A 10431-nucleotide genomic window follows, 5' to 3' on the forward strand; every position below is an offset into this window, starting at 1 on the left:
TCCCTACATCAACTGGATTGGAGTAGCGACAGTTGTTGTCTAGACGATGGCTTCAGATTTACTGTTATATTTTTTGTAAGGTCTTTGTGAATAGTTAATAAAGTGGCTGCATGCATCGCTTAGATGCAGAGGCCGATATCCTCCTCCTTTTTTTAAGAAAAAACTGCTAATATGTCATATGTGATGGGCGTTACAAAGAGCCTGTAACTGACGTCGATGTTATAGAAGTGGCGGGCATTGTTATCAACGGCGGACATCCTTACGCACCCACCATTTCTCGGCAAATGTATGTGGGCATGCATTTGTTACCGCCCGCCGCTGCTCACTGCGGCAGGTTGCAGTGAGAACATTGCCATGGCAGCGTAGATTGCTACCACGGCAGCTATAACTGATGCATATAATGATAACTTATAACAAAGAACGGTAAGTATATTAACAAATAAACTAGCAACGAACAATACATAGTCATCAAATTTAGTGTGTTGGTCAAGTTAAACAAAATAATAGGCAAAATATGTTTAGTCACGCATGCAATGGCAGTGACCACTTCAATAAACTAGCTAGGTTAGCCTCTTTTATTTGTTCGACTCATCTCCTTCGGTGGTATTATAGATTAGGCCGGACGACGAGCGGACCTCCTTGTTTATGATAGTTGTGAATGTGGCTTGAATTTGTTCGAGCACTAAGCCCGCTTCAGACAACTTGTTTTGCAGTTCCTGGCCCCATTTAATGATTTGTTTGTGCAGCCTTAACGTTTTTGCGGACCGTGTGAAATCTTCCATGTGAAGACAGATATAGAAGCCACACGTCAGACAAGTACATGGTTGTTGCCTGCAACATACATTGTGCTATTTGAAGCAAATTTTTCTCCTTTCACTACCTTTGTAGTTCTTTTTACCATGTGCCCTCCTATAACACTCCAATGGAAGATACATTCATTCAGAAAGTTCTTGAGGAGCGGCAGTCTTTCCCCAGGCTCTTACTAAAATCCATCAAATAACAATTGCAGCTTTGCGGTCTTAGCACTAGGAGTACCCGCTGGTTCCTGCACAAAATAGGTAAAACGTACCGCGAATATGAGAAACTTTAGAAGTTTTGAGACGTGAAAACATATATCAAAGAGAAAAAGGTACAGAAGCGTAAGCCAGAGAGGATGTACGTGGGTCGGTAGGGCTCGAGGAGGAAGTTTTTTTAGCTTGTTATGTCGCGTGAAATTCAGAAGGTACTTTTTCATGCACTGCCTACCTTCCTCACTTGTTAGATTCTCCTCATTCATGAGATAAGGGACGGCTATCGCGACATCGGAAACATTCTGGCACCTGGCCTCATTGGCTTGGAAGAGCGCTTGTAGTCTGATTACTCAAGTTTCGAGACTATAGAACCTGAACATATAGAAGATCTCTTTAAAATCTATATATATTTTTTATCTCGGTCGAAGTTTTTAAAGAAAATATACCCTTTGGCACCTTGGCCGTGTAATATGTTGGGTTCATGATGGCTCTCTGCTTCTGATTGGCTAGCTCCGAGTCTATGATTTTGTCATGCAAAATCTTCATCTCAATTCTAAGTTGCTCGTACATACTGTCTAGTACCATTCTCTTACTCCGGCTATAGACAGGTGTTTTGTTTGTATGCCAAGGACTTCTTCGATGTCTTCTTCCGTGTCGGTGTCTATCATTTGCACAGGTGCTGACAGCAGTCTTTCCCTTCATATTTATTTTTGCACCCTTATGATGTGACGTCCAATTTTAACTCAAAAATAATTGTATAAGTAATTCATAAAAGAAATATATAAATTCGTTGAAAACATCAGCATGACCATTGCTATAAATGGGACATATTGATTGCCAGAAATTCGACAAAATGGAATGAATCAACATTTCTTTAAAACGTTGGCACTCATTTGCATTTCATATAAAAGACAACAACAAACCGCGAGCAAGTTCATCGCGCGTGTTCAACCAACTGTATCATATCAATCACCGGCCAAACAAACCGCGAGCACAAACATAGCACAAGCAGTGAATTGAAATCAGAGGAGGCGGGGGCGTCGACGTTGGGGGGTCGGGGCAGCGGCACGCGGAGGTAGAGCACGTGGGGTGGCAAAGCTTGGTGGTGGAGTGTGTGAGCGTGGGGGCAGCGGTGTTGGATGCGTAACTTTTGAGCGCTGGTTCGGGGGCAGTGGTCGTAGACTGATTTTTCACGGTGAAATATCACAAATTTTCGGCGGCGGGTCCTTGGCTCCACCTACCGCATTAAATACTTAGTAGTGGTGGGTGAAACATAGTGCCCGTCATATAAAATATATGTCAGCGGCGGGTGTTTTTTTAGCACCCGCCACTGACATACTTTTAGCATTGAAACTATCCAAAGTTACTGTACCAATTTTTGGCAAAGATATTAGCATTGCAAGTACGTTAGTTTGCGAAAACACTGACTAGCCCTTTCTATGGCAAGTCTTGACAGTATACCAAATATTACTAGGATATTATAGTATATTATATATAATATATATAAATGAATAAAGAAACAAGGTGAAGGAACTAGACGACACGATGACCGAGCCGGGGGCGAAGGACGCCGAGTATGGTAGCGAGTGTGGGCGTGGCGGCCTGGCGGGGCGAGGGGACAGGTGGGGGGCGCGGGCGGCCGCGGCGTGTCCGCCGCGACATCTGCCGCCGCACCGCCCCCCGCCACCTCCCCTCGCTCGTCGCATCCCCGCGCCGCGACAATGGCCGCCCGGGCTCAAACCCCCCTCCCCCACCAGCTCCTCCTCGACTCGCCGCTCTCTCGATCCATTCAGAGGGGATTCTCTCCTTCGCTCGCCGCTTGGTCGTAGAAAAGAAGTCCGGGCAGGGACATGGCCGCCGCCGCCAAGCAGCCGCCGTTGTACATTGCCGTCGCCGACGACCGCCGGGGGAGCAGCGGCTTCCGGTACACGCGCCCCGTCCTGCAGAGCGCGCTCCAGCTCATGGGCTGCAAGCCACGCCACGCCTTCAAGGTCCGTCTTCCCTTCCCCCCTCACCTCACCTCACCTCACTTCTGTAGCCCGGCTGTCTGAGTTCAATCCCCCAACTAGTAATGGTGCCAGATACCAGGTTTTCTTCTAGACAGTAGATGGATGGTGTTTCATTATCCAGTTTACATTTTTTTTCCCTGGGTTCAGTCTGAATCTTTTAGATTAGACTCGGCATCCTGCCGTCTCTGTCGCTGTCACCATAATTCAGTTAAGGAATGTCCAGCATGCCCTGCATACAACATCAATTCTTATGTCTGAATCAAGTTGGTTGATTTGTGTTCCTTGGTATGATATTATCTGCCTTATCTAAAATAAATTCACACTCTTACACTCTGTGATTTCTTCCTATACATCCTACAGGCTACAGTCACTTCTGTAGTATGTTCTCCTGAGTTCAGTCCCCCAATTTAGTGGTGGTACCAGGTAGTACTACAAAATGATTAATGATAGATAGAGATAGATTGGTCTCCATCGCAATCATAGGATCTCTGTCCATGTCATCATGGTTTTGTTCAGGAATATAATGTTACCTGCCTTGTCTAAAGGTTCCAATTTTGGCACACTATCTGTTTACTTACACATCATACGGTCACTGTTTACCATTCTAGATGCAATATCCTGACGCCTTAACTAGCTTGTTTGATCATGTCACCAGATCAGCAAGAGAGTGTTCGATGTGACCAGGAGCGACTTCGTAGACTCGTCGAAACTGAATGGATCCACACAGGAGGATGGCATGAAAGTCACCGAGCTCCTGGATGCAGAAAACATGACCAACATACCGTTTGAGCTGTACAAGACCCAGACCACTGCTGTTGTTTCCAGGGAGGAGTTCCTGGATGTCGTGTGCGACGCCCTCACCTTGTACAAGTATGTCGGGCCCAATCAGAGAGCCGACCTGCTCCTTGCCTGCAGGTAACTGCGTCACACCATTCCGCCAAACCTTATCTATTTCCCAAGATCATTTCATAGATATGCAACTGAACTCTGACACCATACTTCAACAAGTTGAATGGCTTCTGCGAAATGTTCTTCTGATAGGAATTCGTTCCATCAGTGACCGTTCCTTTTGTGTGTTCCATGTGTTCTACATCAGGATAAAGGAGAGGAAAGAATCAGTGACAGTACTGCTGTGTGGCACAAGTGGATGCGGCAAGTCCACTCTATCATCCTTGCTGGTAAGTGTTTATCTTCTTGTTAGGGAAACCCTTCGTTGGCGGATAAAAGTTGATGAACCCCTTGTGCTCACACTTACTAAGTTACTATACAGTATATATCCATGGAAAACCGCGTTGCTTGCTACAGGTGAATTGGGTGATAATTCAGCAATTCCTTACTCCTGCCTTTTTTTGTTTTCTCCCAGGGTAACAGGTTGGGTATCACAACCGTGGTTTCTACCGATTCTATAAGGCACATGATGAGGAGTTTCATAGAAGAGAGAGAAAACCCTCTGCTCTACGCGTCAACCTACCACGCTGGAGATTATCTAGACCCCGTTGCGGTTGCCCAAGCTAAGGCAAAAAGCAAGGCCAAGAAACTCACTGTTATTTCCCATTCAAATGCTGATGCAGACAAAGATGCTGGCACTTCATCAGATGAGAAGTGCCATAATGGCACATCCTCCTCGGACTCGCCTCCTAGTAGAACTGAAGTTCCCAGCAAAAAGCAGATGGCGATAGAAGGATACAAGGCACAGAGTGAGATGATCATTGGCAGCCTTGACAGATTAATTACGACCTGGGAGGAGCGGAAAGAATCTTTAATTGTAGAAGGGGTTCATTTAAGCCTGAATTTTGTGGTATGTATGGTCAAGAAACATATGCTATTCTCCTCACACACACAAGAAAAAAAAGAATCATGTTGTTTACCTGTATTATTTATGTTTCCTAAGTAATTGCATTCTCGTCTTTCTTCTAGAGTAAGTATGCAGTGAAATCATTATGATTTCTTTTAATAATTGTCTAATATATGATAGATGGGGCTGATGAAGAAACATCCCTCTGTGATACCATTTATGGTATACATTACGAACGAGGAGAAGCACTTGGAACGGTTTGCAGTCCGTGCAAAGTACATGACGCTTGATCCAGCAAAGAACAGGTACGTCAAATACATCCAGAACATCAGAGCTATCCAGGAGTACCTCTGCAACCGGGCCGACAAGCACCGAGTGCCGAAGATCAACAACACCAACGTAGACCGGAGCGTGGCTGCCATACACGCCACGGTTTTTAGCTGCCTTCGCCGGAGGGAGGCGGGGGAGCAGTTTTATGACCCACATGCAAACACTGCAGCTATAGTGGATGAAGAGTACAGGAACCAGTGCGCCGCAAACTCGTTGAGCTCCAAAGGAATGTTTCAGCTGATTCAGAGGAAGGGGTCTTCTAGGAATCTGATGGCGCTGCTTAACACCGATGGTTCCGTTGCTAAGGCGTGGCCTGTCGATGCTGGCGACAGCAGTGGAAACGTAAATGATGGCACGGGCAGTGAGAAGTCTGTTGGAAGTCCTATGTATGGCCCGCTGCAAATTGGGAAAGCGGAGCCTGTCAATCTTCAGTTTGGCTCTTTTGGGATTAGTGCGTGGCCAAGTGACACCGGATGCACCAGTCATGCAGGGAGTGCTGATGACTCCAAGGCTGATGGCACAGATACAGGGAGTAGGTATTTATCCTCGTGTTGCAGCACACCAAAGATGTCAGATGATAATTCCAAAGAGGTTTGCATCTTAACTAATCCTTCATGTTATTACGTATATTTCACAATTGGTTATGTGCATGGAAAATGGGTTACGCTATGATAAGAATTTAATGTTTGTCACGGCTCACAAGTCACGACAGTTATGTGCTTAGATAGATTATGAAAGCTTCAGATCTCTTATATACAGCATTTATATGTAGCTTAGTATTAGTTGAAGTAAAATGCTAATTCTGTACTTGGTCTGACACTGTTTCATCTCATACAGATACAGCTTGTGGATGAGTATTCAGTGTTCGACAGCGAAGAAGAAGCAGAGGAAGTCGATGTTGGTGATGCAGAGACTGATGACGATGATCTAACTGACGAAGAAAAGGAAATTCAGAAGGTAGTGTGAAAAAAAAACATGTATTATTCTTCATCTTTCCTCCTCCTTTTCTCTGCACAGTAATGTCATGACAATAATGTCTGGCATGAAGAAATAACATGAACTTGCTTCTGGGAAAATCTTACGGAAGCTGTTGCTGCTACGATAATAAGAAAACTACACCGAGGTGAAGTTTGTAGTTGTTTGTGCTAGTGGTAGACAAATTTGGAGTCAGCCTCATTCTTTGCTGTAGATGAAAAAATGATTATGCTGTGCTGCAGTTTTATCCTCATAACAACTGTTGCAGTGCTGCATTCTACCTAGAGAAACGCCATTAAGTCGAATAGGAAAGTTCAGGGTACTTATAACTGATTGTCCATTCTATTGTCCTTGATGAAAAAACACAAAGCAGATGGAGGAAGCAGGGTCGGTGGACGAGGAGTCGACCAAGTCGGACGAGGAGTACCTAGACCTGGCCATGAGAGAAAATGGCTACTGGTCGGACGACGAGCAGCAGACCACCCTGATGAAGCAGCCCCTGGCCCCGGGCGCAGGAGGCGGTGAAGATGATGATCACAATGTCATGAAGAAGGCTGACAACAACCTGAACCAGCTGCTGGAGATGGGAAATGGCGGCGGCGCAGAGATGCCATGCACCCACCCTCTGACAATGAACGGCGGGAACCGTGGCTGCGACGCCAAGGTGAGGCGACGATGCGCACTCGGCCCAGAAGGGCTGTTTTAGCACCGGCGCCGCCATGTCAGGTTGCAATCAGCAGTGTGGTTCTAGCTATCTACTACTAGCTGTGTTGTTGTTTTTCTTGTTGTAAGATGGTCATGGTAGCATGTAGCATCCCATCCTATGTTGTTGTATTAGTTTCTGAAGCAGATCAGGGGAGGGGAGCAGAGTATCCTTCCCTCCCTGACAGGATGGATCCTGGGTGGACATATAATCATATATACATACATGAGTAGTAGCAAAATGAACATGAAGAACTCCCCTTGATTGATTGATTGATTCATGGCAGAAGAAAGAGTTGGATACTTGCTAGATCGACTGGCTGCAGCAACTATATTACGTACTGAAAAATGATGCAGCTTTGGCTAAGGCTAATTGGTGGTGGTCGTCTTGGCGCGGGCGGGGACGGCGCCGGAGCCGTCGCAGGCGGTGCAGGAGCGGGTGGAGGAGCAGCGGTTGCAGTAGGTCCACTTGGTGGGGAGGCCGGCGGTGTAGCGGGTGGCCATGTTCTTGGCGGCCCGCCGCGCCCGGCCGGCCGCCTCCTCGCCGACCTCCTTGAACACGAACCCCTCCCCCTTGCACCGCGGGCAGAGGCCGCTCCCGCCGCAGGCGGAGCACTCCTCCACCGCCTCCTTCTTCTCGCCTTGCTCCCTCTGCGCCGACTGCTCCGCCTTCCGCTCGCCCCGCAGGAGCACGGCGGCGGCCGCGACCCCCGCCGCCGCCACGCCGGCCGCCACCAGCGCCGTCTCCGGCAGCGCGCGCGGGCGGCCAAGGCGGCGTGCGTTCGAGCAAGCGGCGGGCCGTGTGGCGGCGGCTGTGTGGAGGAGGGAGCGGCAGCTGCGTGTAGTGGTGGAGGAGGAGGCGTGCCATGGAGGGGATGAGCAAGAGGGGGAGGCCGCAGCCGCTGCCGCCATGCCCATGGCCATCGAGTCTATCTGCTTCATTATCCCCTCAGCTGGGTGGACAAGCAGAGCGGCCAACACCAACGGAGCGCGGCGTCTTGCCACCCGGGCTCTACGGAGACCGGTATTTAAAAAAACATTCAAAAATGTTGCTTAAAAGTTTCAAAAAGAAAAGAAATTTTACATATGAGTACATATGGATGTTCTCTAGTTACCTGTAGAATTTCGTGAAGTAACCTTATACTCCCTACGTCCCAAAATAAGTGTCATGTTTAGTACAACTTCATGCTATACTTAGCACAAAGTAGAGACACTTATTTTGGGATGGGGGAGTAGATTATACGCTACAAAAATCCAGCCCGAAAACAACAAGATAGATACAAGTCCATTTTGTTTCATGTATTTGTGTTCTTTATACATCGCATATAAATATGTGTATCGATGAAAATTTGCACACGCACACATACTCAAAGATTATTATTCTTGTTGAGCTCCTCGCTAGCGTCGCTCCAGGGGAGGCTCGGGCGATCCAGATCTCAGCCGCCGCCGCCCCCACCCCCTCCACCTCCGTCCCCCACCGTCATCACTGGGCTAAGCCTGCGTGGCTGACGGCAGCGGCTGGCCTTCATCTCCTCGCGCAGCGGGTGGCGGCGCAGGCCTTTCATCCCCACGCGTGGGTTCTCCAGCTGCTGCAAATCGGCGGCCCTAGACGTCGAGGTGCATGCGGTGGAGACGGAAGGCGGGGCGGTGACCATGGTGACTGCTGTGGCCGCGAGGGCGGCACGACGCCTGGCTCGGGGGACTCGAAACGGCTAAGCCCCTCATCTCCGCGTGGTGCAGGTGGGGACGGCGGTGTCTGCTCAGATCTCCGTCCTGCTGTTGGGAGCCGGCAGGCGACGACGTGGGTGGGGGTTGTTTTGCCTAATAAAGGCAGCGGTCCTAGCGTTCCTCTCATGCCAAGACAAAGATTTGTTTGATGCTTGTCCTCCTTGATCTAGCTGGAGTGTCAAGTTCCGAAAGGCTCCGTAGGTGAACTCCCTTGGGCGCCTCATGCCTGGAGATTGCTGGATCGGATGGGATTCGGTCGTGTGCACCCCTTTTTCGACCATTTGGTTTCTGGAGGGAGCGGCACAAAGCTCTGCTATTTGTTGCCATCATAGGACATGTCTTTTTCATTCCATGGTGAAGTCAGAGGCAGAGAATGTCATGGAAGCTTGGATCTAAGGACTAGTATCGGTGGTTCGAGTCTTTGCGGCGATGAGGAATTTGCCTGCTATTTCAGTACTCGTAGCAGCGGCATGCAAGTGGGGGTGACAACACATGAGAAGTTCAAAGGTGTTGCCTTTCAGAGTGAAGAGTGAAAATCCAAGGTCTGATCTTATTTGATTGTGCCTGACAATGGCCTTTTTGAAGTCATTGTTTTGGGAGCGTGGCCTTTCTTCAGGGTGAAAACCTATGATCGGACGACGACGGCGCTTGTGCACTGTTTCCTTATTGAAGATGTCGCTTTTTGAAGGACTTTAGATGTTGTCTTGGTGGTGTTTGTACTCCTGCTTCAAGGACTAATCACTATAGGGAGGGGGGGGGGGGGTGTTCTTTTTTAGCTTCTTCTTTTTTCTGGTTGTATGCATCCTCGTGCCATTAGGGTATTGCGTTGTTGCAAAGACTGGGTGTAATTGGTGTCGGTATTAATATATTCTCCTTGTCGAGAACATACTCAGAGATATACACATATACATTTTGGTTCAGAATTTTGTGAGGTATAAAAGTGAAAGCCACAATGTAATAGTGAAGGACACAATGCAACAAACATTAAAGGGCACATGAACAAAGAGATGAAGTTGTATACCATATCGCTTACACCTAGGCCACTCGCAGGACGGCCTTGCATATTCTCAAGTGTGGTACAAAACGTGTTGCATTCTTCTTAGATGAACTCTGACCTCTTTTGGATTAAACCGACGTCATGATTGCTTGAAAACTTTTACGGCAGGAACTTCCTACGTTTACGGTAGTATGCATGGACTCTTCCCAAAATGATGCTCCTTTTTGCTCGGTGCCGGTCTTGGGATCTTGCCCTATTTCCTTTCAACCTTGGCGCAAATCAACATGTCCTCATCTTTGGTGTATGCTCCCGTACGAATCTTTGTCGCCTCCTCTTTTGTTTATTGGCTTGTTGAGTGAGCTCATGGACAAACAATGGCTCCTCCTCAATGTATACGACATCTTCTTCCTCTTCTCAATACATGCCTTCATGCCATTGCTCGCCTTGGCCGCGGTGGTTTCTTGGTTGCCGTGGCCACCAATGTCTTTGGCACCTTCATCTTGGGCGCGGTCGATTTGGCTTTGGGTCTCGTCGGCATCGTAGCCTTGGCCACCCCCCTCGGAGATGATATTCTTCATGAAATCGTGGTAGTAGGGCGGGTCATCATGCGCCGACGTTTCGTCAAACAGGTTGCGCGCGTCAGGAAGGCTGGCCATAGGAATCGCCCGTGAATGCTTCTTTTGCATCCCGGTGGCTGGCTGGTCGGCATGGGACACATGTGTGGCGTTGAGGTCGATGAACCCCGTCTTAAATCAACCGGTGAATCCAGAATGGCCGCAGGCGCAGGGGGTGGCTGATGCAATCACACTACCTTCCGGCAAGGTGGAAAGGCGGGTTGTCCGAGGGATGGAACCCATGCATCTACGGCTTTCTGGACGTGCACGA

General features: G+C 48.3%; 1 protein-coding gene across 2 annotated transcripts; it reads left to right on the plus strand.

The window, feature by feature from the left end:
* The first annotated feature begins 2670 nt into the window (after positions 1 to 2670).
* On the plus strand, positions 2671 to 7090 carry LOC123131679 (P-loop NTPase domain-containing protein LPA1). 2 transcript variants are annotated; one of them, XM_044551348.1, is made up of 7 exons: positions 2671 to 3001; positions 3675 to 3934; positions 4116 to 4197; positions 4383 to 4817; positions 4995 to 5735; positions 5982 to 6101; positions 6490 to 7090. In XM_044551348.1, exons 1-7 carry the CDS (start codon positions 2861 to 2863, stop codon positions 6823 to 6825), a joined length of 2115 nt encoding a protein of 704 aa, XP_044407283.1. In that variant the 5' UTR covers positions 2671 to 2860; the 3' UTR covers positions 6826 to 7090. The 2 variants fall into 2 exon arrangements, with proteins under 2 accessions (XP_044407283.1, XP_044407284.1); XM_044551349.1 differs by having other exon boundaries at positions 2676 to 3001; positions 6493 to 7090.
* The last annotated feature ends 3341 nt before the right edge of the window (positions 7091 to 10431 follow it).

Source organism: Triticum aestivum, chromosome 6A (assembly GCF_018294505.1).
Source record: "Triticum aestivum cultivar Chinese Spring chromosome 6A, IWGSC CS RefSeq v2.1, whole genome shotgun sequence".
Lineage (NCBI taxonomy): Eukaryota > Viridiplantae > Streptophyta > Magnoliopsida > Poales > Poaceae > Triticum > Triticum aestivum.

What these genes read in the sequence shown, in the direction of transcription:
- LOC123131679 (XM_044551348.1), top strand. Translation starts at nt 2,861, where the DNA reads ATGGCCGCCGCCGCCAAGCAGCCGCCGTTGTACATTGCCGTCGCCGAC. An exon ending in CCACTCTATCATCCTTGCTG is followed by an intron (nt 4,198 to 4,382) that starts GTAAGTGTTTAT and finishes GTTTTCTCCCAG; the next exon opens with GGTAACAGGTTGGGTATCAC. An exon ending in ATTTAAGCCTGAATTTTGTG is followed by an intron (nt 4,818 to 4,994) that starts GTATGTATGGTC and finishes AATATATGATAG; the next exon opens with ATGGGGCTGATGAAGAAACA.